The 27051-nt window shown below is 40.7% G+C and overlaps 2 protein-coding genes across 7 annotated transcripts in view; one reads left to right on the forward strand and one right to left on the reverse strand.

Annotated features, from left to right (window-relative positions):
* Positions 1-17401, forward strand: LOC110979250 (uncharacterized). Of its 3 annotated transcripts, none has more exons than XM_022234885.2 (23): positions 1-71; positions 856-1063; positions 1266-1377; positions 3657-3877; positions 4442-4592; positions 4772-4933; positions 5096-5205; positions 5481-5600; positions 5968-6059; positions 6170-6296; positions 6774-6851; positions 7046-7185; positions 7913-8100; positions 8496-8579; positions 8703-8818; positions 9093-9208; positions 9346-9547; positions 10552-10623; positions 12631-12835; positions 13019-13253; positions 13699-13800; positions 14128-14344; positions 14957-17401. In XM_022234885.2, exons 2-23 carry the CDS (start codon positions 875-877, stop codon positions 15002-15004), a joined length of 3087 nt encoding a protein of 1028 aa, XP_022090577.2. In that variant the 5' UTR covers positions 1-71; positions 856-874; the 3' UTR covers positions 15005-17401. The 3 variants fall into 3 exon arrangements, with proteins under 3 accessions (XP_022090577.2, XP_022090586.2, XP_087004712.1); XM_022234894.2 differs by having other exon boundaries at positions 3678-3877; XM_087148586.1 differs by lacking the exon at positions 10552-10623.
* cse1l (chromosome segregation 1 like) overlaps positions 17192-27051 on the reverse strand; it is a 16132-nt gene continuing 6272 nt past the window's right edge. For all 4 annotated transcript variants that reach the window (XM_022234926.2, XM_022234917.2, XM_087148587.1 and 1 more), the window contains exons 9-25: positions 26800-26967; positions 26209-26338; positions 25617-25682; positions 25217-25326; positions 24831-24923; positions 24452-24536; positions 23874-24072; positions 23231-23334; positions 22955-23052; positions 22299-22449; positions 21963-22162; positions 21202-21299; positions 20532-20617; positions 20169-20250; positions 19611-19757; positions 18973-19201; positions 17192-18552 (exon numbers count right to left, since the gene is read on the reverse strand). In XM_022234926.2, coding sequence (XP_022090618.2) covers positions 18463-18552; positions 18973-19201; positions 19611-19757; positions 20169-20250; positions 20532-20617; positions 21202-21299; positions 21963-22162; positions 22299-22449; positions 22955-23052; positions 23231-23334; positions 23874-24072; positions 24452-24536; positions 24831-24923; positions 25217-25326; positions 25617-25682; positions 26209-26338; positions 26800-26967 — 2136 coding nt within the window. In that variant the 3' untranslated portion in view covers positions 17192-18462. The remainder of the gene's footprint in view (positions 18553-18972; positions 19202-19610; positions 19758-20168; positions 20251-20531; positions 20618-21201; positions 21300-21962; positions 22163-22298; positions 22450-22954; positions 23053-23230; positions 23335-23873; positions 24073-24451; positions 24537-24830; positions 24924-25216; positions 25327-25616; positions 25683-26208; positions 26339-26799; positions 26968-27051) is intronic.

Raw genomic sequence — 27051 nt, forward strand, 5'->3', positions numbered from 1 at the left:
CTTTTGGCATAACGAACCAACGGTCAAAGGTTAATAAGCCACAAAACATGGAGGAATGAAACTCTCGAAAGGTACCCCGGTTTTTTTTTATTGCTCCTGGACCAAATTGCACTTTGTGTTTCCTTGCCTGAGTCAGTGTATCCATGTGAATTGACTGTTGCCAAATATTAGGTGATATTCTGTGCTGGAAGAAAGGAATGTATTGTTGAAGTTACAGTTGTTTATTGTTGCGATGGGCAACGCGCATAATTATGCCCTCTGCTGTTGCTGTGCAGTACGCCAGTTGGCGTGGATTACACGCAAACGTAGGCCTAAATTATGTTTAAATTTCAGAATTGAGTGTACAGTACACAGTGTATTTTGTATTACTTACATGCTTGAATTATGAACGCTTGTGGTAAATATTTGTAGAATAAAATTATTGTCAATTGGCATGATTGGGCCTAGGCCTATACATGCCCGCCTATGCTGGTCACTCATGTCTCAGTGAAGGATCTGATACATTTAAATTGTGCTAGACACCAACATGTAATAAATGAATTTGTATGTGTCCTGCTTGACTTAACACTGCATAAGAATAATTTGGGCTTTTGTTAATATTGTCAATGCTATTGCATTTTGATACATGTAATAGGCCTGTTGTAAGTAATGTTTTGGTATTTTTGCTAAAAAAACCCATCTTTTTGAAGTTAAAGTTGTCAAATTACAGTGTACGGCAGTATTGATGTCACATCAATTTGGTTCTTTCATGAAATGTTATAGGAAATAAGAAATCAAGGAATGAAATTGACTATTACCAGCCAAGTGCTTTCATCAACTTTCAACTCTCATTTTGTGTGTCATTATTTTTACCAGTCAGTGGAACTTTCACAACATGAGCACCACTCCCTCGGAAGACACATCACGCCATGGAAAGAAGAAACGGAAGAAGAAGAGGGGATCCAGCATGAATCGGGTTCATCCCGAGGGATCTAGTGGAGATTTAAGCCCTAGGCAGAATGGCTACATTGACAGACAAGAGATGGCTGGAAGGAATGACGTGGGAAATAACAATAATAACAGTGTAAGTAGTAACGTGGATGAATATTGTCCCTGACCTTGACGATCCATTCATCGTGGGACTAACGCAGAGTTTTGAAAATGGTTTTGCTGTGTTATAGCTCAAGAAAAGGAAAACAAACTCTAGAAATCTTACCTTCCTGTGCTCTGAAAATTCCTTGCTTATAATTGTTATATTTTTGCCGTCTTGGTTTAATATTTTACAGGCAGAAATATCAACGGCAGCTGATGCTTTCAACATCTTAAACAATGTCCAGAAAGGTGCTGAACGCTTCAAAGGGCTGAGCTGTCGTAGGAGGATGATAAGAGGAGAGCAGAGTAAGACATACCCCCTTCTGTCCCCACCCCTTGATTAGAATGTCTTTGTTAATGACGACAGCCTCGTATTCAAGGGGATTTGATAGTTGTCTTTCAGTTGCCGCATCCAGTATGCATGAAAGAGTCCACCCATGATTGCTGTTCATTGAGGGCTTATTTGTTAAGGGAGCGGTTACGTGCTTTCCTCAAGAAGAAGAAGAAGTCTGTTTAGATAGAATTTGTTCTACATTTTGTTGAATGGCCGAAAGCTTTCTCATGTATCTTTGAATACCTAAATCTCCACCTTGATGTTGTTGAAATATCCGGTCATAAAATTTCATCAGCTTCATGCAGCTTGATCAATTATTCATCGATACCATTCTCCATCTTCTCATTGTTTGTCAATGTGACCCTTTTACCACATGTTTTCTCTCGTGGACTGTTGCTCAATCATTGCTGATAATTATTTGAACATGTAAGTATTTTTCCAATCCAGTTAAAACTGACACAAATAATTTTGGTGTTGATATTTTGGTAGGACCTGTTGCAGATAACATCAGACTCACAGTAACATGTTCACAGCAACTCTGTTTTCTTCACAAATGGTTAATAAATTTCACCTGATGTAACAGAAGTCATGCACAGCTAATTTATGGTGGTGGTGTTCTGAGAACAAGGTTGAGGTAAACATTCCCCTTACATCATGATGAGTTGACCAATGGATTCAAAGCTGAATCATAAATATGTATGAGGTTAACTGGAATTTCCTCTTATCAGTGTTCTTGACTTTCTCTAACCATCACCTGTTTGATTTCCACTTAATCTCACCTTTCATTTTGGAATTGTCACCTGTAACACAGAGCTTAAGGGTAAGTATCACAGTAGACCGTGGAGTTAGTGAAGATCCTGTAATCAACTTCCCTGGGTTAGGTTTGGCATTATTTTGCGCTTCTTGGAATAAAGAAACTGCTTGTGGTCTTAACTTGCCTTCAAGTCTTGCTCTCTTTTTCATCTTAATCCCAAGTTCTTTTGGCTCCAAAGAAAGATATCTTGTAGAGTGTCACATCTTTTATTTGCAATGTTTTGCTGCGCTTTCCCCAACTTTCTATTCTTGGTACAGGAAATCACAAGCGGCAATTTAAAACTGTTTAATAGTGAGCCAGTTCAGTATTCCAACAGAGCGTGCCCAGAATGAAGTGTGTCCGAGGTCATTTGTTGGTGTGAGCAAGGTTAACTCCATCAGTGCGACCCTATGCTGGCTCCTTTCTATGCTTTGTTTCCCAATGACCTTGCTTTTTTGAAATACTGAACTGGCTCATTAAGTCAAACTTAGGGTAAAGTTAGGGTTAACGTTTCCGTATTACTCAGTTCCATACCTTAGTACTCTGTGTTTATTTTGGGCTGGTTGCTTAAAACAGTCGGGAATTCTTTTCAATGTCTGCTCTCAGAGATAATTGGACCCGTACCTGTACTTTTGTAGACCTTTGCGTCACTTTTCATTGTTCCTTTTTCTTTAGCTTAATTAATTTTTTACACCCACAAATCTGCAAGCTGCTTCCACTGAATCAAAGTAAAGTTTCCCCAAATCAAATCTTCTGACGTTTTTGTCAAATATATGTGGCTTGGAAATGGAAGCTTTCGAGTGAAATGAAACTAACAGTTTTGGCCCTAGTTGCTGGATCTGAAGAAATGATGTACAACTCTGACAATTTCAAAAGTTTAGTTGAGGAGAACGTGACTTCAAATCTTATTAATGAAGATTCATGCTCCCTGACTGCCTGATTCTTCAGGTTGTGGTTGAGGTAACCATTACTTTCACCTCTATTATCTCTTGGAATATTAATTCTCTTAATGCTTAACACTTCAACAATGTTTCCCTTAAAAACAAAATCGTGTAAATTTATTTGGATTTGGGCAGTGCTGTTATTTTGGAAATCTTTTTTTTATTTTTTGGTAATGTTCAGAAAAATAGGCAAAGATACTACCTGTTCTAGAAAATTCTACACTTAAACACTTGACTGTTAAACTTTCATTCTATCCAATGTATTAGATTGATCATGGTTAATAGAAGTACACCCCAAACTCAAGCCATATACAAGTACACCCCAAACTCAAGCCATATACAAGTACACCCCAAACTCAAGCCATATACAAGCACACCCCAAACTCAAGCCATGGAATTCTGACCTTTGAAATCTGGAAGGGAAAGATAATGAAAATTGTACTCTGAAATGTGCAGAGACAATAACCAACAGTTTGCCTGATCAAATCTCTTTTCACCTGTATTTTCCCATTGACAGAATTGGGCTTTTGCAACAAAGGTAAGGGGATTGATGACAGCATTGTAGCGGAGCCCCTGAAACGTAATCGCTTCAACGAAGCCCTCATCTCCTACTTTGCCCAACTGGCACGGTCAGAAATTGAAGATGAAGTCGTTGACCTTGAACATGTGGAATATCTGCTAGAGAATGGAGCTGATATCCGCTGTACGGACAAGCATGGACAGACGGTGTTACATGAGGTAACATTTGAATTCAGTTTGATAAAAATGGACTTTGTTTTGCTAAATTCTGTGGTGGCAAAGTGAAACACTGGAGTACTTTGAGATTCCTTAGGTGTCATTTTTCTCTTTGGAGTACAGGGTTCTGCTCAGTTCCACCTGCCTTCTGAGATAGATTCCGCTAAATGCAGTTAAGTTTGGAAAAATTGGTTTTGCATGCCGTTCCTGGGCTTGCCTTTGGTTTCTGATTTATTTTAGCATTCTGAAGATCAGACATGCCTTCCAAACTTTTCTTGGCAAACTTTTAAGATAATGTGGTTTTAAATTGTGAAAGGTACTTCAGCTAAGTACTAGTTTGGGGTGCAGGCACAAACTTGTTTCAGGGAACGGTGGGTCTTATGTCCCTGGGCAAGATATTTGACTGAGAGTGTTTTTGCCTTCCCCAGAGCATTTGGGTCTCATTGAAGGCAGCATCGGTTCAGGGTGTTATTTTATTAGTTTGCACACCCTTTGTGCAAGATGAACTTACTTCCATATCTTTGTAGAAAGTTCAGATTACTGGTACTGCATATATTTGGTTCTTAGGCTGTTCGTGCTTGGGAGACAGATGTAGCATCATTCTTACTGGAGAAGGGGGCAGATCCAAATCAGAAGGACCGTTATGGAAGAGCTCCCCTCCACATTGCTGCCGCTGTCAACTACCCAGAGATGATCATGCTCCTTTTGGACAATGATGGTAGGATTTGCTTGTAAAATTAGGGACTGAGTCCCATTTAAAAAAGCCAATTTCTTCACGGCAATGAAAAGTGAAGATTTGCTTTTAAGATTTCAATTAATTAACACCCAGCAGTCGACCAACCTCAACTATCAGTTAATCATTTTTATCTGTTTGGTCTTCCTTTTTTTCTGTCACAGCCGATATTGAAATATTAACGGCTGACGAAAACCACACACCTCTTCATTTTGCTGCTCGGAATGACGCGTGCGCAGCACTAAAGGCACTCCGCCGAATGGGGGCCAATCTACATCCACGAGACTACAAAGGGAGAACACCTCTGCAGGTTGCAGCTGAGCTTGGTAAGAACGTCCTGACATTCTGATAAAACAATCTCCTCACATTGCACTGGAATAGCTGTGAGTTGTATAAGTATCTTGTCATTGCTGGCTTAGTTTGGGCAGAAACCCAGAAATTCAATACGAAAGCTTTGCTGAAGCTTTGAGGTCTGATGTTACTCTCAGATCGTAGTGAAACGGCTAAACTTCTCCTTGAGATGGGTGCGGATGCCTCTGATATTGACAACGCTGGACAGACAGCCCTAGTGCAGCTTATTTGCAAGATGCCAGCTGTAGTAAGTCACATGCTTGTCACATGGTTATCATATGATTGGCACATGATCGGAACATGATTGTCACATGGCAATTACATATCTTTCAAATCTGACTAATGCTGTTATTACTTTTATATCACACAAACATGTTAACACTCTGTAAAATTCCTTTTATGGAGGACAGAAATGTCATCCATTTTTGTGAAAAAAATTTAACTATATACTAAACTTTTACCTTAAAATTTGAGAATGTAAGATTCAAGATGATGAAATCTTATTTTCTTTTTTCCATTTAGGCTAAGGAGGCCCTTGATCAGTTCCATCGATGTGATCGTGCAAACCGCAAACAGTACTATGATATTCACTTTGTTGAGCCCACCAAACCAGATGATAAAGCACCCAAGTCTCGATCTGCAGTAAGCATGACAAGATTTGATTAATAATCCAGACTGACACTAGTCTGATTGGAGGGAGGATACTAGTGTTTTGTCTTGGTATGAAGGGTTCGAATCCCGCCCAGGCTGTGTGTATTTCTCTAAAGTAACCCTTTGATTTGAGAAAACAAAGATGGTTTGAAATTCAATTCTTTGATCACATTTGTCAGTCTGTTAAGAGCAGTTATGGATTCACCATTGCTAAATGAACTTACAGCTCAGTGTATATAAATTACTTGACCTTTGACACAGCTGCAGGTCATAGTTCAGTTTCACCAGCTGGAGCTGATCCTCCATCCAGTTATTTTGTGTAGATGTAAATTACTTGACCTTTGACCCTTTGACACAGCTGCAGGTCATAGTTCAGTTTCACCAGCTGGAGCTGATCCTCCATCCGGTTGTACAGAGGCTGATGGAGATCAAATGGAAGAAATTTGGCTGGTGAGTCATTACAAGAATCCGTCCTTTTACTGAGATCAAAAAAACGTGTTCTGTATTCTAATCTTGGCAGACGCTTGGCACATGAATGTCTGACGTTTTTGTCAACACAGGTGGGGAGCTATCTTACAAGTCCTGGTCAACTTGGCTTTCATCTTACTGTGGTCAGTCATTGCCGTTACCTTGCGACCCAGTGAGAGGATGACACTCCCTAATGACATTTGGAGAATAGTGATCTGGGTAGGTACATGGATTCCAATTCTTCTATAGGAGAGTTTATTGGAGCCCATGCTACTCTCTGCCTGTATAACCAGGACAGATGATGCCAATATGGCGATTCACAATAGAGCGCCTCCAAGAGTTTGCAACGCATTGGCCTATCACAATGCACAAAATCTGTCGACCTTTTCCCAAACGCACATTGAGTCAACGGATTTCGAGCATCGTGATTAGCCAATGCGTTGCAAACTCTTGGTGGCGTACTATTGTGAATCGCCCGTGTTATATTGAACGACAAGAAAGCTCTGCAGCAGTTGCAAGAAGTCTGTGATGCAGCCACAACACCAGCATCAGTCATAAATTGAAACATCACCATAGCAACAGTAACAAAAGTAACTTGAAGATCATCAGCAGCAGTAACATCACGGTCGTTGCAACAACGTTAATTGACCCTGATAACGCTGTTGTACACTGTTTCTTTTTTTGTGGGGGGGACAGGCATTGGCGCTTTTGATTACCAGCTACATGATTGGCCAAGAACTTCAAGAAGTCTACGTATCAAAGAAGAAATTCAAAGTAAGATAAAAGTATACATATGGTTTGTCTGTTCATCTATTCTATTCATTAAATAGTGATATCATTTCCTTGATACCTCTGTAGAGAAGTTCACAGTGTTAGTGTGGCAGTTCTAGTTTGTTAATGCCAGGGTGTTCGATTAAGATGTCAGGGTGTGGGATTAAGTGCTTACAGTTAGCTTGTTCCACCCCTAGAGATGGAAGAAATGGCGTATCAGTGAGATTGAGAAGGATCTCAGGTATTGTCACCCACAGTGGCCTCAAGAACAGCAGTACCTTCGGCAGGAGATTGAAGAGATCAATGATCAAGGAGCTGCCTACTTCAGTGAATTCTGGTAGGTTGTTGGTCCAATGCCAACCCGTCTCCTATAATGTTTACCTTCTCCTAACTAGAACCACCCCTGAAGGCCTAACCGGCAGATCCCTGTCAAAAGTATAAAGAGATCAGTGATCAGTGAGCTGCAAGAGTGAATTCTGATTGGTTGCTGGTTCAACGCCAAGCTAGCTCTTCCCATAATCCTTACTGCAACCCTTACCTTGACCCTCCAACTACAATCAACTTTAAAAGTCCCAGAGAGGAGGACCTCCAGCCAATGACTCAACAAATCAAAGATTCATCAAAAGTTCTGGGGGGTTGCTGGTTCAGCTCCAACCCAGCATCTGGACTTCCACTTTCAAACTAAATCCCTTACCCCAGGATGAGCCTTCAATGCAGCTCTGTAACTTGGACCTAGATCCTTTTCAACTTCATTGGTACCTTGGACTTAAATTATCTGCCAGGCCCATGATCACGGCAACAGCTCCAAGAGTTTAAAGGAATTTATGATCAAGAGAGAGAGGCTCACATATTCCCAACTTCAAAGCAGTCTAAGACACTTATGTCAGTATTTTCATACTTTCATGTTAAATTTTTAAAAATGTTTCATGACCTCAAAATCGTAGGCCAGTCGTTGGATTGAGAAAATTGCAAGGTGGATGGCTATTGGGTGGGTTGGATGCAATGAGGGAGTGTGCAGACTCATTTGTGCCATCTGATTGGTCCATTTTGTTTCCTTCCCATAGGAACTACTTTGATTGGATCGTTTACTTCCTACTTCTTGTCATTACTGGTTTATACATAGCCAGTCACATCATCACTAGTGATGAACATCACATAAGTCTCATTGCTTTCATGCGTCGCTTCATGGCTGTGTCCATTATTCCAATCTGGTTACGCTTTATGAAGTCAGCCAGGGCATTCAAACAAATTGGTAAGATTTCTTTTGTAGAAGTGTTTTTTTTCATTGACCCTTGAAAATGCTTCCTCTCAGTTCACAAGGTGCTGGCACTGATGGTAATGTTTTGAATTTTTAAAGTTTGACCTAAGTTACTTATATTTTGCACTGGTAACATTTCCCTTATCAATAAATGGTGCAGAATTGTGTGGGAGACAGGTCTAATTACTTCCAGCTAGGTGCGCCCCACGTTATGACTTTGAACTCAGTCCGCAGTATCTCCTTATCACTGACAGATTTTAATGTACCATAGGCAGGTTCAAATCCCGCCCCAATCAATTTCTTTGTTCATCTTTATAATTATTTGTAAGCGCCTAATCAGTTTCCCTACATGGTTTGTGTCATGATTTTAATGTGTTTTTTTTTTCAAGGACCATTTATTGTAATGTTGGGACACATCATCAGCGACATCCTCAAGTTTGGCTTTCTGTATTTAGAGTTTTTCATACCATACGGTGAGTACACACACCAGTCACCCATCTACCTGTTTGTCACGTACCATTCTGAACAGTAACAACCATTGGTGGTTGGTAAGGATTGTGAATTCATGCCGAGTTATCAATCTTGGCTCTCCACAGCCTTTGCCTTCTGGATGATATTTGGAGGCAGATCAGAGTTGCCTTCCATGCGGACAGTTGATAGTTTACTCTTCACTCTCTTTAGACTGACCTTGGTAGATGACTATGATTATGATGTAAGTATGAGAAGAACAGAAGGTGGATTGGTAAGAGTTGGACTTTTGGACACTGATTCAAATAGTCCAAAGTAGTGTCCAGTTTGTGCAGTTTTTCTTTAAAGCATTTATGTTGGTTCAAAGTTTGCTAATTTCTTGTCCTAAACCACGATGTGCCGATTAACCAGGTGAAACAATTCATTACTCTCCCAAGGCCTTACATAGCTGATAAATTGTTTACTTGAATGGAATTGTTTTTAATTCCCAGAAGTAAATGGGTCTGTTTTTATTTCAGAAAATGCACGAGATTGACGCCGTCATGGCTTACATTCTTGTGGCTACATTCCTGTTTCTGTCTGCCTTGCTCTGCGTAAATCTCTTCATCGCTTTGCTGTCAGACACTTTCCAAAGGTTGGTGGAGATTTGAAACACCAAGATATCTGTTTAAAGCAGATAGGGGTTGCTACGGTAGCATGTTCCCACTCACAGGCTGCAGATATCTTCTTACAAGCCTCCTTGATCTTCTTGACTCATTTTCCCAACCCCAGAGTGTACGACAACGCCAAGTCCAACGCCAACATGCAGCAAGCCTCCATCATCCTGGGCATCGAGGAAAGTCTCTCTCAGAAGAAGCTACGAAAGTATCGGCGTTTCATCCACGAACAAGCATGTCCAGAGAACTTGTATTACGATGATGACCAGACAGTGAGTGGAGATGCTGACCTCAAGAAAGTCACCTTCCAGATCAAGGTAGGCAACTGGAACTTGATGCTTCATACAACATTTGGATGTGAGAACTTTTGCTTTCTCCTTATATGATGATCCTTTGAGTAAGATTTTAAACTCAAATTAAGCTCAGGCATGCAATAGATGCAGATTTGCTGAGATGAACATGCTTTCCATGTTTTTCTTCAAGCATTGCTTTGATACCTTAAAAGCTGATTGCCTACTGTTACCTATTGACCTATCATCTCTCCCTGCATGAAAACTCCATCTGCAGAATTAATCTTAGCATTGGGCATCTGATCTTGACCTTTCTTGATCCCACCTCAACTGTCAAGAGCCGACGGTGTTAAAAACTTTAGCACAGCTCACAGCAAAAATTCAACAGTGAAGACGTTCATTATGATCGCCTGAGTGGTTCTATTATCTGCCCTCAGTGTTGGTCATTGTAATTTCGAAGCAGTTTCGATCATCTCATTTTTATTATTGTTGACAGTTGACAATGGTTTGTTGTTTAAAATTGCATTTTATTTTTCACTTGGTGGCTTGCGGAAGCATTTTAACAAACTTTTCCATTGGTTTTGGCTTTGATGTCTATCTTAAACAGTCTCAAATGAATAGTTCATTAAAGTTTAGTCAGCCAGACATTCATCAAGGAGAGTGGTTTCCAATTATCATTCGCACACTTTCAGAATGATGCTATAATTTAAACTTTAATTGCAGTCCTCAGAATGTTTTCCTTTCAAAGGTGGCCTGGCTTGCACGCTGATTAATGTGTTCAAAACTGCAAAGACATAAAGGAGCATTATATGCATTCTTGTATTTGATCTATCTGTTAGGTTAAAGAGATGAACAGGTGACAGGTGGAAATGCATTACCCACTCTTAGTGTATGTAGTATACGCATCCACTTGGACCTCCAATAAACATGAAAGGAAACATTCTCCATATCCTTGCAGTGCTGCTTTGCTTTAACCTTCCCCTTTTTTGGTAACTGGGCATGCACTTTAACCTTTGACCTCTGTTCACAAGGATGAGCTGGAAGAGATGAGAGAGAGCCTCTTTAGCCATCTGAATATCAGAGGATACCGGAGAAAGAAGAGGGTAACGGCTCGCTAATGCTTGATACTAAACATGCACTGATTATGCGGAGCTTTTAGGGCTAGGACACTCAGCTGCCGTGTTAGAAACAGGTCACATGACCAGCAGGTGTTGTAGGGCATGTTTGTTTCATGCGGATCCGGATTGCGATCAGTGATCCGTCATTGGTTCACTGACACCAAAGCCCACCTAATAGATGAATTGATCCAGCGACGTGATCACCGAGATCCAGATCCCTACAAGTCCATCACTAGTCCCTACAAGTCCATCACTAGTCCCTACAAGTCCATCACTAGTCCCTACAAGTCCATCACTAGTCCCTACAAGTCCATCACTAGTCCCTACAAGTCCATCACTAGTCCCTACAAGTCCATCACTAGTCCCTACAAGTCCATTACCAGTCCCTACAAGTCCATCACTATAGTCCCTACAAGTCCATCACTAGTCCCTACAAGTCCATTACCAGTCCCTACAAGTCCATTACCAGTCCCTACAAGTCCATCACTAGTCCCTACAAGTCCATTACCAGTCCCTACAAGTCCATCACTAGTCCCTACAAGTCCATCACTAGTCCCTACAAGTCCATTACCAGTCCCTACAAGTCCATCACTAGTCCCTACAAGTCCATCACTAGTCCCTACAAGTCCATTACCAGTCCCTACAAGTCCATCACTATAGTCCCTACAAGTCCATCACTATAGTCCCTACAAGTCCATCACTAGTCCCTACAAGTCCATCACTAGTCCCTACAAGTCCATCACTAGTCCCTACAAGTCCATAACTAGTCCCTACAAGTCCATCACTAGTCCCTACAAGTCCATCACTAGTCCCTACAAGTCCATTACCAGTCCCTACAAGTCCATCACTAGTCCCTACAAGTCCATTACCAGTCCCTACAAGTCCATCACTAGTCCCTACAAGTCCATCACTAGTCCCTACAAGTCCATTACCAGTCCCTACAAGTCCATCACTAGTCCCTACAAGTCCATTACCAGTCCCTACAAGTCCATCACTAGTCCCTACAAGTCCATCACTAGTCCCTACAAGTCCATTACCAGTCCCTACAAGTCCATCACTAGTCCCTACAAGTCCATCACTAGTCCCTACAAGTCCATTACCAGTCCCTACAAGTCCATCACTATAGTCCCTACAAGTCCATCACTAGTCCCTACAAGTCCATCACTAGTCCCTACAAGTCCATCACTAGTCCTTACAAGTCCATCACTAGTCCCTACAAGTCCATCACTAGTCCCTACAAGTCCATCACTAGTCCCTACAAGTCCATCACTAGTCCCTACAAGTCCATTACCTGTCATCCAAGTTTAGCCAAGTCATTAACTGTTCAAATGAACTGTGACAAAAGTATTCTTTGTCATTGCTCATCATCTTGTGAAAGGACTTGTTTAGGACTCAGCTTCAGTACCGATGACCAGTTCCTCCCCAGATGCTAATGTCTGGTAAAAAATCATATCTTTGGATCAGTTGATCAAAGGTCATAGTTGTGTAGTTTCTCATGGAACTGCAAGTTTTCAAAGACATGCTTGTCCAAGGCGTTGATGCTTATTCTTTTGCTTTAAGCATTATCTTGTTTGTGTCGTTTGTCAAGTTTGGCAGAATTGTATGCTAACCCTTAACAGGTCTGCAGACTCTCACTTTATGCATCTTTCTACTTACTCAAATAAAATGATCAGTGAAATGCATGTATAACATTAATCTGCACTGATTTGTTATCTTGCACAAAATTGCCTTTGCACAAAATATGCACTTTGCACTTGCTTGATTGCAAACCTTGATAATTCCAGCACCCAAACATTCCTCAGCATTCCATTTTGATATCAAATATTCTTTTGCTCAATCTCAGCAGGAAAATATTCCCATGTACATTGCACATCACCAGGCACCTTGACACCACAAAATGTCTGGAGCTAGTAGAATTAGATTTCGTACTCCATGTTGTTTAATGTCCTGTTTCTGCTTCTCCCACCTTATCCCACCTCTGCCACCGACTAGGATTCTCTAGAGGAGCTCCGTGAGCAGCTTACTACTCAACCAAAGGATGATCAAAGCAGCCAGGCCAAGGCTCTTGTCACCAAGTCCATTGAGGATCAACTGACGCAGTTTCGGATTAAGCAGGAACGATCCAATCGCCATGTCCAGAAGCAGCTGAAGACCATTAATGAGGTGCTACAGGCACTGTTGGTAGCTCACACAGGTGGTAAGGAACCGTACAGAGAGTTGTGAGTGACTGAAATACTGTTTATGGTTTATCAAGTGTGAGGAAAGTTGAAGTCTTGACTCAAGACTACTCAAGCCTTGACCTTGTTGCATCCGAGAGTTAGATGAATAGGTTAGAGCTTCCGTTTTGAATTGAAATGTTTCTCTTTTGCCTCGTTTCCAGGAGGTCCAGGAAGCGCACCTGTCCAGCCTGGAGGGGGTGTCAGCAGTTTCCATAACATCAGCCGACCAGGTGTACTTGTGACCCTTCCTAGCATACCTCACAACACGGGGGAGATCAGAGGGGGCGGAGACTTTGAAGAAGATGATTATGAGGCGGGGAGGAGGCCTCGATTTGTTGGAAGACATGTACCTCTACAGAGTACTCCTGCATTGGGCTCTAGAGCCAGAGATCAAAGGTAGGTTAGTTGGCTGTTAATGCTTGAAATGGGAATGGTGGAACAGTAAAGTTGGCCTCATCTCTATTTACAAGGCCATTTGGTGTCATTCTCCAGTCAGCCATTTTGAATTGTAAGCAAGGCGATCTCTGTGCACATTTTCCAAAAACTCACTGTACGGGAATGACGATGAGGCAGTAAAAGGGCAAACTATAGAGTCCACCCTTGTGCTCCGATCGGTGGTTCCAAATTTTGATTAAAAAAAGTCAAGTCACCCTATATTTCAAATGAGACAAAAGCAAGGCTATATGTGTATTTGAAGTAAAATATTCAGGCTTCTTCCCATTTCAGAGTGTTTTATAATTGAAGTGGATCTGGGGATCACAGTTCAAAATGGCCGTCTTGTGAATAAAACCTTTAAGAGTTACAGCTGTAGTGTTTAGACAGTTTATTTTTACTTGTTTAGGGAGGATAATCTTGCTACACAGCGGACATTCCTAGAGTCATTTACACCCCAGGCTGTGACTCCCAGTAATGCCACTGAGACAGATGGAGTTTACAAGGACAGGTAGGAGACATTGAAATCATTTGTAAGGTGTTGTTACAGAGCAAACAAGAAAGTCCTGCTATCATTTTCATGCTTAAAGTTTTCCACTTAAAATTTGATATTTGCACAAGATTTTTTTGCAAAGGTTGGTTCAGTGTGCTTGGTAAAACTAAATATTTCTCTTTCCATTTCCTCATCGCAGAAATTGACAAAAAATTAAAAAATCAAGTGTGACCAAATCAAGAGGAAATATGTGAACATTAGAGCTTTAAAGTTAAATTGAATCCTGCAGGATACCTGACCCCACTTCTGCCACCATTTCTGTTCTTACTTGCATTCCTCTTCAAGGCTGAAGCTCTTCCGCGAAGAGCAGAAGATTAAGTTGAAGAAGCGCAAGCAACAGGAGGACTACCTACAGCAACAACAGAGAGAGGCACAGGTCACTCTACCCGTGTCAGAGGTCAGCAGAGGTCAGGAAGGTCATGAACTCTCAGAACTGAGTCGTCAGATAACCAGGGAGAGTGAGGACTTAGCAGACTTGGTCAAGTTTAGTCCTGCAGATAAGGTTTGTAGCTCAGATATCGTAACCAAACTTCATTGTCTGTTAAGTTTGCTGAATAATTACAGAAAGATTACACTTGTTGTCATTGATGGTACATTACACAATTAGACTCAACAACATCTTACATCCATGTAGCAGGAAAAATCATACCTAACAGTAGCGTATCCAGGCCTAAAAGGGGCAGAATGAAATTTTTGTCAAAAGTCAATCCAGTTTTTTCACCCGTATAAGAATCCTCCATCTCCCAAGATCAGGTGGTAGTACCTATTTTAAAACGAAGGAGATTTCAATACAGGCGATTCACAAGAGTGCACCTCCAAGAGTTTGCAACGCGTTAGCCAACCACAACGTGCCAAATTTGTTGACCTTTTCCAAACATGCATTGGGTTGACAAATTTTGCGCATTGTGAGTTGCCAACGCGTAGCAAACTCTTGGAGGCGCACTATTGTGAAGCGCCCGTATTCTTTTTAAAAAAACAAAACAAATGGCAACGTGTCTTTTGGGGAATGGCTTGGACACACCAGCGGAACATAACATGCAGTAAACTAGGATATCATTGACACTGCATCGGTAGCTTTGCATTAACACGTAAACTGTTACTTCTATTCCTTTAGGATGTTGAGAAGCAAGAGGTTTCAGACAGAGGAAGCACTGATGCGTGAAGATGTCATCCTGTAAGCTACAGTCCTTGCCAAATTTGATGTTGTTGAGCTGAATTATGTCCATGGCTTGACCATTGCAGTATATGGGGACCATTTGGCATGGACGTTCACCTGCTTACAGTCATTCCATCAACATCTTAGTGATTCCTACGGCACAGATCTTTAAACATAACACATCAGGCATAGTGAAGCATGATGTTTTCAGTATTTTACGGATAAAAAGTTGTTTTATTTTCTGAGAATATCATTTACATTTGTAAAAATTGTCCAATTTTGAAATAGTTGTGTCGTGCATTCTGCAGTAGATGGAAGTAGAACATTTAATAAACTGTTCGTAGAAATTGCAGCTTGCTATAGTGGTCCAGAAATTGTGTGTCTGTATTGAAGAGTTGTGCTTTAATTTATGCAGGCTAGGACCAAATGCTGATAAATTTTCTAAGTATAAATCTTAGCTTTATATATAAGAAACGAACACCGGTAGTTGGGGGACCCAAGTGGCTCAACAGGTTAGCTTGCTGCCTGGTAGAACCACCCTGGTGGGACGAGAACCCTCCTGAAGCAGGTTCAATCCCCAGCAGGGTAACAAGCTAGCTAAACAAGCTAGCGTGAAAAAGAGTTTTGCTTTTTATTTTATTTTAATTTAAGGCTGAGTAAAAGAAAAAGCCCCTGCTTCACTCGGATTTGAACCCGGGACCTCTCAGTCCAGAGTTCAGAGTCCTAACCACTGGACCACTTGATTTTCTTAGTAACATATGCTCGGACCATATATTTATCTTACAGATTGAAAGGTATGGATCTTAAAAATGTTATGAAAAAGGAAAGTGTTGGGATTTGAACCCAGGACCTTTCAGTTTAGAGTTCATAGTCCTAACCACTGGACCACTTGATTTTCTTAGGAATATGTGCTCAGACCATATACTTATCTTACAGATTGAGAGGTATGGATCTTAAAAAAATTATGAAAAAGGAACTTGTTGGTATTTGAACCAAGGACCTCTCAGTCCAGAGTTCATAGCCCTAACCACTGGACCACTTGATTTTCTTAGTAACATAGGCTCGGACCATATACTTATCATACAGATTGAAAGGTATGGATCTATAAAATTTTAAGAAAAAAGGAACATGTTGGGATTTGAACCAAGGACCTCTCAGTCCAGAGTTCATAGCCCTAACCATTGGACCACTTGATTTTCTTAGTAACATATGCTCGGACCATATACTTATCTTACAGATTGAAAGGTATGGATCTATAAAATTTTAAGAAAAAGGAACATGTTGGGATTTGAACCAAGGACCTCTCAGTCCAGAGTTCATAGCCTTAACCACTGGACCACTTGATTTTCTTACTTGTTCATGCTCGGGCCATATACTTATCCAACATACTACACATGAATCTTAAGAAGTCACAAAAAAAGAAGTTGTCAGGATTTGAACCCAGGACCTCTCAGTCAAGAGTTCAGAGTCGTTACCACTGGACCAGTTGATTTTCTAACTGATTTATGCTCCGACCATGTACTTATCCTACAGATACAGATTGAAAGGTATGGATCTTAAAAATGCCAAAAGAAGGAACTTGTCAGGATGTGAACCCAGGACCTCTTGGTCCAGAGTTCAGAGTCCTAACCACTGGTCCACTTGAATTTCTTACTGATTTGTATTCAGACCTTTTACTTATCCAACAGATTGAAAACAGATCTTTAAAAAGTCAAGAAGGAACTTGTTGCGTTTGAACCCAGGACCTCTCATTCCAGCATTCACAGTCCTAACCACTGTACCATTTGGTCAGAATGTGTTTGGACTTTATACTTAATTAACAGGCCACTCACTTTGAATTGTCCATTATCTGTCAGATTTTATTTGCTTTGCATGCTTGCAATGTGACTGAGATGGTATTTCACTGAAATCTTTCCAATCTTTTCAAATATATTTTATTATAATTCAAACTATCTGTACATATTGGTATTAAGTTTTGTATTTGTGTTAACTAATATGTTGTGTATTAGTTGAGATTTGCCCAAAAATTAGTAGAGAATCCAAGTTACATTAATTCATTAACCTCCTCTCCCCTGGAAACAGAAAGTGGAAGATGCAGTAACAACCTTTCTCTAAAACGAATGAGGGAGAGGAGACAGTCCTAACTCTTGTAAACTTCAGCCAGTTCAACATAATGAATCCTCAAACTCAACATTCTCAGATCTGGTTTCCTGCTGTCAAATATTTTATTTTCAACCACTTCTTGGTGTTTTGTAAGAAACATACTTGCATTTTATAGAATTTCATTTTATTTTCTGAAACTCAAAGTCGCACAAATTTGGCATAATTTTGAGACCTTCACAAAGTCATGTTTTTTTTGGCCAAGAAACAAACAAATAAACCAAACTATTCGGATTTACAAAAGTTGGGTGCTTTGTGTAAAACACTATTTTCTGACAGAGTTGTTCAACCTAAACAACTTGTTTTTCTTTCATTTTTTTTTCCGAGAGACATCAACAAACTCCTTGAGTAGGCAACTGTTTTGACTTGGCAGTATATTACATGTATTAGGAATGCCACATTTCTACATTTGTGTAGCAAAAAAGAGCATATTGTTGTTCAAAACTTGCTGTAAAAACAACTAATTCAGGCTTAGCCAGAAAATACGAAAAAAAAAACCACTTGAGCAAATGCATCTGGAGCAGATTGTGCCCAAATGAGGCTAGCGTTTCTCAAACATGAGAGGGCGCTGTCATGATACCACTACAGGAAGGGTAACCTGGTGACGCATGTTGCCAAATTTTCAAGACAATGAACAGTTTTACAAACCTCATATTCAATGCTACTTAATAAGTGAAAGAACTCATTTACCCTGAAATGGTATCCTAACATCTTTACATTTGGCCAACGCCATCTATGCAAGTTGTAATAACATTAACTTTGTGAAAAACGAAAGCCTGCGTTAGTGTAAAATGTTGAACCAGTCTGGTCTGGCTTAATCTGAATGTGATGCAGTAAACCCTACAGACTCTGCATATTTTAGTTACATCATAAATACAAACATGCTTTTTTCGATGGAAGTGTACACTTTCATGCTTAATGTTTCCTTCTTTCAAATATCCATTTGGTGAGTGAAAACAATTTGTCAAAGTGAATAATGTGGAAGGACTTTCTTAGCCTCGCATAATTACCACTTGTTCCATTTTAAATCAAGGGTTTTGAGACATTTCTCACATTGGGTTTGGCAGGTAGATACTCCTCATAAAAACTGGCTGTAAATTTCCTTCCCAAATCCTAAACTGTTCATGCAAGATACTCTTGAAGAAGCTTGAAGTATTTGCTCATACAACCTGTAACACACTGTGGCTCCATGGCTGGGTCCAAGGCTAGCTAGGAAACAACTCTGGAATAGTCTTCACCTCAAGGAAGAGCTCCAGATGATGACGATGCCATGATGATGATGTCACTGTCATTGGTCAATGTCATCATCCTAAGGCGACACCAGCAGCGTTCAGGTAGATCTGCAGACAGTTGGCTACCTTCTCATCGAGGCCTGTCTTGATGAGTTCTATCAGCTACACGAAGGAAAAAGAGAGAAAGGACTCAAGACAAGAATTTTATGAATTACCCGAATTATAGATTCTGAAACACTTCCTCGGTTATTCACTCTTCCCCGAAATGTACACGAATAAGCCTAGATGTCATCAATATCCTGACAAAATCAACTCTTTCCTTTTGTTTCTGAATGAAGCATTTTATCATATTCTGATAATTTCAGATGTTAAAAGTGAACCAAGTTTTCCTAAGTAAGACTATTTCCAAAGTATGATGAAAATTTACAAATCCATTTGAAAATCTGAAAACAAATTTCTCAAGAGCCTTAAACAGGGTCATTAAATTAGGTACCCCTCCCTAAAGTTACTTCCCCTGAATTTTTTGCATCCAAATTTTTTATCTCAATGAGGCAAGTAAAAGGTACTGGATAGGCGTCTTACCTCTGGATGTGCAGTGCAAACATTTTTCAACCTTTGAGCTAGGTAAATCTTGGCGTCTGGTACCGCTCCCTTGAATGGATCCGTCTCGTGCTTCCCAGCAAAGGCTAGCTGAGAGTAGGCAGTCTGGTACCCTGGGGTATCCTCAATCTCAATGAAGTGCTCGTCATCCGGAAGACTGTCATCTTCCGGTAATTCAAAGAGGTGGACCAAAGCTTGAAGAAGGGTGATCCTGAAGGGGAGGGGGGAATACATCACGGCAAAGCCATGCAAATGTTGCATATAAATTACAAGTATTGACGATGCTCAACGGATACCTTATGTCAGATTGGTTGAGTCTTACAAACACTCGTTAGCGACTTGAAGAACCAGAACATTTTATGTCGAAAAACTGAATCAGCTCTCTTTAGTGCGACTTTGTTTAGGTTCAACACAAGCCTCATTAAGCCATGCGGAAAACGAGTGGAATTTGAGTTAATCTTACTTTACCTAACGTCAACACAATTCCAGCAAGGCAATAATAAGTATCCACGTAAGGTATTGTAACAGCCATCCATTCAGCTAGCCAAGGAATCCAGTCACTGGTTGGTGTTACCAACCAGCCAACCATGTCAGCCAATCAGCCCAGTGAATCTACTCACCAATATGACCGTAGCGTAGGTTCCAACATAGCTGGACATTCCGTCAACATCTTTGTGATTCCTACGGCACAGATCTTTCTCTCCATCACACCAGACACTTTCTGCACCTCAGGAATGTACAACTTCTCCAGCACCCTCTCAAACATTCTAAGACAAACCAACAGACAAACAAATGAACCATTTTATTCACCAAGCTCTAACATCAACAATGCAAGACCAGTAGCCTCTAGAGCATTTTTAAATCACCGAAAATGAACAAGTGATATTTAAAACAATTACATTATTTCCAGTGAAAAAAAATCTACATTTTGATAAAAATTGATTGTCTTTATCAACAGTGAGAAACTTTGCATTTTGAGTAATCACTCCAACATTTGGACACCTCAAAACTAGTTGAAATCACAGTCCAGGAGCACTGTTCGCCATTTTGATCTGGTTTTGCGATTAAGATTTTTCAACATAAACAGATACATGAAGATATGCATAATTACTTCAATGCTTCCGATTGACATTTTTTATTTTGCTGGCAGGGAAATCATTTCAAACACAGCAACTTACTTGGCTTGTATTTCTTCCACTACGTGGATAAGAGAATCGGCGCCATGCTTGACAGCGAAGAGACTAAAGAAGACAAGAAGGCCTAGATAGCAAAAGGAAGAAAGCAGAGCAGCCTCAGCCAACTAGATCTAAGACGTTAACAGTCTCACACAAAAGTCTCTAATGAGCATTTTACAATTTAACCTCATATTATGAAAACCGACAAACCAAAAGCAAACACAACAAAAACCAGCCAACTTGAACATATATCAAATCTAGAATTTCCACGTCTTTTTTTAAGCAGCATGTCTTGAGTTTGTCAAACCCCACAACTTGATTTGATTGAAATGGTTATTTCTTCAATGCCTTCATGCCTGGGCTTACTTTTGACAAACTTGGTGGTCTTGGAGTGAGAAAGTCTCTGGAACAATAGAAGGAAGATTTTCTGGATGTGTTCTGACAACGCCGTCCTGTTTTCCAAAAAAAAAAAGGAAAAATGCTTTTTCTGGAAAAAGGGTTCAATTCAATAGAAATGCTTGACGCTCTCTGATGTCAGATGGCTGAGTAAAATTCACTAGAAATGCTTGACGCTCACTGAGGTAAGACGGCTGAGTAAACTTCACTAGAAATGCTTGACGCTCTCTGATGTAAGACGGCTGAGTAAACTTCACTAGAAATGCTTGACGCTCACTGATGTAAGACGGCTGAGTCTAAATATTGTACGGGAGTGGAACTCAGACCAGCACAATCAATTTCAACCTGCTTTATCTTTGTTAAACATCCTTATTTTGTAACCTGATAACTAACCTGATTATCTGCCAGTAATCTGATTATCTAACCTGGTTATCTACTAGTAACCAGGTTATTGCATCTTGTCCAGTCACACAAAATAACATCCAGAATTTAAAAGAGGAGAAGTGTATCAACATTACTGACTCAGCGGGGAAGGGGGGGTGGCCTTGTGAATTGTGATTTTCAGCATTCTGAAGTTGAATTTCTTGGTTTTTTGGGGTGAGGGTGGATTAGGTTGACTCAGGATTGAGGTGTAACCTACGCATCCAAGTGTTCCAGTAGGCTCAGCATGATGTAGAATCCTTGATGATCATTGGCCTTGGAGGCAATCAACTTCTGGAACACGCCCAAGAGAGCAAGCTGCGAAAAACAAGATCACGATTTCATTTTGGTTATTTCTCAACGGCTTGCTGAAGATATCATGTAACTGGGTAATTCCAGACATTAGGGGTCCATTTTTTTCCGTGTCCCTGTCACATCTGACATATGATTATGTAACTTCAGAACACATTTTCGAATTTCCAAGAGTGATGAATGAATGCAAATTAAATGTACTTGCCAAACGAATAGTAATATTTCCATGTCAAATAACAAAGGTCAGATGTAACAGAGACACCAAAAATGTCAGACTTTTGGACCCCTAATTTCTGGAATTACCCAATTGTATCCAGACTCTTCATAAAGGGGCTGTTCAAAGTCTACACACCACTGATATTGCTGCTATTAACGCTGCAACTTCTCTGATTTTGGCTGCAGCAACTGCTGCCGTTGATGAAGTTTTCTGAACTGCTGCTTCCAGTCTTCATGCTGATGCTGTTCATTCTGCCCTACTTACTGCTGCTCTGACTGCTCTCTGGTCTACTGCCAGGACTGTTGCTGTACCTAGCATGACTGCCAATGCCATTGCAGTGGTTGTTGCTGCAACTCTGCCGTTGCTGCTGCCTCACTACCTGCTGCTGCCAGTACTAGTTATATTTAGAGACAATCTGAAGAAACCGTCTTCAATAACCCTCTCAGACTCACCACTTTGCCCTCTTTGACGATGGAGTCAGCACCCTTCTCGATGTAAGCTTGGATGAGACGGACCAAGGGTGGGATGTTACCAAGTTTCTCCCATAAGACGGGCATAAGAAGGTGAGGGAAGAGGGTCATGTATGCCTCGGGGCAGTCTGTATGCATCTCTAGCATCAAAGACATGATCTGAAACACGTAGGGGATAAACTCTACGCAGAAGGGGAAACAGAAAGATCAGAAAATGAGATTTGGAAACTGGCGTCTGGCAAAAGAAACAGCACGACTGTCTCTGGTTTAGTCAAACTGAGTGATAAGAGTTGAAACTGTGACCTGAAATGAGCTTACCTGCGATGTCTGCAGTGAGTATTTCTTGAAATGGTGGGAACAGACACATCTCAAAGATGGAGACATTGGATGCGTCGGCTTGGCAACCGCATCGAACTGAGAGACTGATGGCCTCAAACAGGTAGTGGTTGAAGTGAGGTTTGCTTGGATTCTGAGTAAGGTTAAGAGATGTTGGTTTGGGATTTGGATTGCACGCCAAATACAATGTGACTAGCAATTCGCAAGGCCAGAGAACTTTAAAATGCTGTTTGTGGGGCCATGAATGTTCGTTATTACTCCTGCTGGTTGGTTTTATAAATCAACTCTTCCACTAAAGGTAGTCGTAGAAATGGACAAACTTTAAGTACTCTTCAAACTGCCCATGTTAGCTCGCCATGGATTAAAGCTCCTAGATTTCTACAAATTCTGCTTTTAGCCAAACAAACATTTGACTTAGGAGGGATTCAGACCTTGAACCTCTAGAATACTGTGTAAGTTGTGCAACCAAAAGATTCACCCAGCCCTGTCCTTGTCTCTCAATTTGAGTAGTGATGGCTGATCCAGCTGACGGAGTGACAACATAGTATGCTGGAGGTCAAGGTTTCTAACAACCCCTTTATCAGGGATCAGTCTGACTGTTTTACTTGGGTGCGCCGACTGGATAAGGATCTTCTTACCTTGCTGACAAGGATGAGTTTATCGGTCAGTTTAGTAACAATGACCTGCAGGTAAGGGACAGCTTCTGCTTTTAGCATGACCAGGGATCTCATGATAGCTGCAAGACAGACAAACACCAACCAAGGAAAACAGAAATCCTCCAATATGAGTTGCCATGCATCTTGACTGTCAATAAATGCATTGCAAGTTACAAGATTACAATTACAAGTTGTCCCCCCTCTCCTGTTTTGAAACCTCATCTTTTCTTTCAAGTTAACTCCTTGACGGTCCCACACCTTTCATAATATACTCGTTCTCTTCTGATCCAGAGATCTCCATCGCAGCAAAGAGGTTTGTGAGTAAGGTCTCGATGTGTGGCTTGACAGACTCTACTGAGATGCTGGGACCAGAAAAGAGAAACGTGAGTTGGTATAAGGCGAGTATGAGGGTTAGATTGATAAATGATTACACGGTGATTGCCTCCAGGCACAAACATACTAAACTTTCGTTCTTATCCCCACTCTGTTTACGTTTTGCATTAATTTACTAAAAGAGTTTCAGTTTATGTCGTTTTAAATCAAAGTCAGGGCATAATGGAAGACCACTGTATGGTGAGTAAGTTACATCCTGGATAAATATAAGAAATAAATAAATAAGAAATGTATTTGTTTCCCTCATCACTGAGGGCTGCAAGTTAATTCCTAAACAGATGTTTGTTTTTTGAGAACTACATTAGAACAAATTCTGGGGATATTTGCCGTCATTAAATACAACTGAATGACTGTAAAATTTTGAGGAAGTAAGGTGCTCTATTCAGCATGGTGGAATCTTCCTTCCACAGAACTTCTTTAAGTTGACAATCTTCCGCAGCAATTCTACAATTCTACAAACATTCCGCTCAACTTTCCTAATTCCAATCCCATCAGTGGTTTCACTCACGCTCCTTGTCCGTTGGCAAGTTTGACAGTGAAGAGTCTCTCAATAGCGTGCGCTGCATAGGTGTGGACCACAGTGCTCTCCGCCCGCAACAGGTGTATGAGACAAGGGAGGGCGGCAGACAAGACCTCAGGGGGGATGACTTGACGGAAGGCCATCACATACTTGATAGCGTCTGCCTTGAGAACTGGGAACTCATCAACTAGTTGAAGAAAACAGAAACATCAATTTGGACACCTTTGGACTGGAGCAACAAAATAAAACTCTTGCATCAACCAGCTGAAAAAATGTTAGATAAAATCAAGGTTTCGGCCGGAAAGTTGATTGAATATGTTTTGGACACCTTGTAAGAGTTACTTTGGACTTACTGTTACTTTTTTGAGAATAATAAAGAAGCAGCAACTTGGACGACGTGAATTTAAAAGTCCACCGCCAACACGGGACATCCAATTTTCAAATGCTGTTTAAAACCCTGGTTAGTTCAAAGCCAAATGCTTGTGTGGATGGACTAAATTTGCAAGGTGAACTGACGCAGAGAACGTGAATGATGACCCTAAGAAAGTTAAGAGCACGGGACGTACCATTTTGTGACTGAAGGTCTCCAGCGATGTGGGCAGTGAAGAAATCATTAATGTTGACAAGTTCTCTAACCTCTGTTGTACCATGCTGGGAAGTGAGAGAGGAGAATAACAAGACATTGACTTCACCTCACCATGAAACAAGGTATCGAGGAAGACATTAGAACGTGGTGCTGTAGTTAAGGTCAAGTGTAGTGCTTGTATCAAAGTTTAGAGACAAGTCACAACATCCAACCAGTTTTTTTCTCCCAGCTGCAGATCCAAGTGAGCTTTGTGTTCATCCCTTTTGCCTTCACCTGCTACTTAAATTGGTATTCCATTAAAGCATTCTGACCTAACACAGGGGGAGGCAGGTGTACGAGGCTGGGAGTCTTTGAGTTACCTTCTGCGTCTTGGATTTAGAGGCAAGCGATGTCACCAAGTAAATGGCTGCATCTTTACTCTTCCAATTTACTGATGGATTGGAAGCATAGAGCTGTGAGAAATAAAAAGGAAGTACGATGGAATCAGATTAAAGAGCCACCTTGTCACACTGATTCATCAGTTCAGGGACCAACTCTTATCAAAGCACTACTTCCTCTACCAGGGACGGATGAATTGATGGTCTTACGAGGTTCTTAGAATTAAAAACAGGCCTTTTCAGCTTGCACCTGATTTTCTCTTCGGCTTCAGAAGTATTTCCTTCAATTTTTTTTTTTTCACAGCTGTAGGAGAGTAGCTTGAAAAAGTAAAAAGCTGGATATTTACTGAGACTCAATGAATGACTACCTGAAGCATGGTGGTGACGTAACTTGAAAAAATCTGAGTGACAGTCGATTCAAAGAATTTACAGAGAGACCTGACGAGATCGCAGGCAGCACGACGTCTCGTGTCAATATCTGAAAAGATAAAGAGCGCATTTGCACCACTGGTATGCATCGTCAGATTTTCAAAGAAGTATACCATTTGTCATTTACACAACTATATAAATATGTCCTGGATTATCATATTCCGGCTTTTTAGCACAGTGGAACTAAGAAGTCAACCAAGTTATTTCTACAAATCTTGTCTTATTTCAGAGCAGTTTTCTATGCAAATATCACAAGCAACATTTGGAACAAAAATACTTTTATTTCGGTCAGTTAGACAGAATTCTTTAGACGACATTGTGACTTGAACAGCAACCTACCTGAGCCTTCAATATCTCTACGGATATACTCCTCTGGGTTAAACTCAAACAGTTCTTCATCAGATGCTGATAGAGAAATGAAGTTAAGTTTTGATTTCAATATAATAGTGCCAACTGTATACACATGATTACCAAAAGTGTTCTCCGATTTATACGAGTACTGATTACATATTAACAGCTTTGTCTGTAGGCCTATTTATTAAGTACATGTAGACCTAAATCTAAGGGTTAGTTTTGGTGAAACCATTTGTCTGCGACTGGTCAATTATGAATGGTACCCAGGATATTTTTTGTGTAGAGGATACCAGGGAAAATTGACCAGTGGTTTGACAGATGGTTGTGCTAGACCCTGCTCTCTGTCTTTGCAATTAACTAGGTATGTGCTAAGAATAAACGAGTCACAACTCCAGAAGCCTACATCAGGCACATTGAAACTGGATTTATTTTTACCAAGTTACTTGAGACTTTTCAGGACAAATCTCTGTGATCTGTGACCCTGACTCAGACTTTGTGGATCAGGACTTCCATACAGATTAGACTACACAGACTTCAGGACAATGTAGTGGAATTCCAATCAATTAGCACAATTTACCTCTAAACTCCATGTTAGGTACAATGACCTTCTCACAGATGCTAGTTAACACCGCAGGGTCATCAAAAAGATTCTTGTAGTGATCGCGGTTCGCAACCGATGCCAGGAACTGGATAGCATTGCTCACCAACTGAACACAGACAAAACGATGTCAGATTCAGGAAAACAAAGTCTTTACAAGTTGTCTTCAGATGACAGGAAAAAAAGCTACATTGAGCAAGATGCACCTGCAGTTCATGACCATTAACAATGTACTCAGTGGTTACGGAAAGAATGGATAACAGAAATGTACGTGCTAAGTCTACATGTTAGCTGTTTAGCGGGTTCTGATTCAAGCTTGATGTAGACAAAATAAGTGACGCTAAAATCCAGCGAGGCAGCTGTTGACATTTTATAAACATTCATTTAGAGAGGCGTCTTCAATTTAAGTTCCCATCTCACTCCGGACTTAGCTGTTTAAGATACTCAAAATGTAAAATAACTGAACAGTGCAGCAAGATAAAGAGATTGGCCAGCAGATAGCCAGGCAAGGTTAGCAGTAGAGCAACAAATGCAATCATTTTAGGGTTCAGGGGTTGGAATCCTACTCACCAGATCATATTTGACTTGGTTGTTTGTACTGACCAGCAGATGCCAGACAGCTGTGACAAAGTTCGGCAGGAAGGGACCGAATTCCTCGTCGTATTTCTGAGCATAGAGGGAGATGTTGTCACAGATTTGTGATTTGAGTCGCTCTAATGTCCCCGCTTCTTCCTCATCCTACAGGATGCAGTGAGGAACAAAAACAACCAAAGAAGAGTACATCACAAGCAAGTGGGAAAAAATCTCTCAGTTTACAACTTA

Source organism: Acanthaster planci, linkage group LG18, assembly GCF_054643075.1.
Source record: "Acanthaster planci isolate LZ-2023a linkage group LG18, COTS_SCS, whole genome shotgun sequence".
NCBI lineage: Eukaryota > Metazoa > Echinodermata > Asteroidea > Valvatida > Acanthasteridae > Acanthaster > Acanthaster planci.

What these genes read in the sequence shown, in the direction of transcription:
- LOC110979250 (XM_022234885.2), top strand. Translation starts at nt 875, where the DNA reads ATGAGCACCACTCCCTCGGAAGACACATCACGCCATGGAAAGAAGAAA. An exon ending in TATCAAAGAAGAAATTCAAA is followed by an intron (nt 6,852 to 7,045) that starts GTAAGATAAAAG and finishes TTCCACCCCTAG; the next exon opens with AGATGGAAGAAATGGCGTAT. An exon ending in CTGTCAGACACTTTCCAAAG is followed by an intron (nt 9,209 to 9,345) that starts GTTGGTGGAGAT and finishes TCCCAACCCCAG; the next exon opens with AGTGTACGACAACGCCAAGT.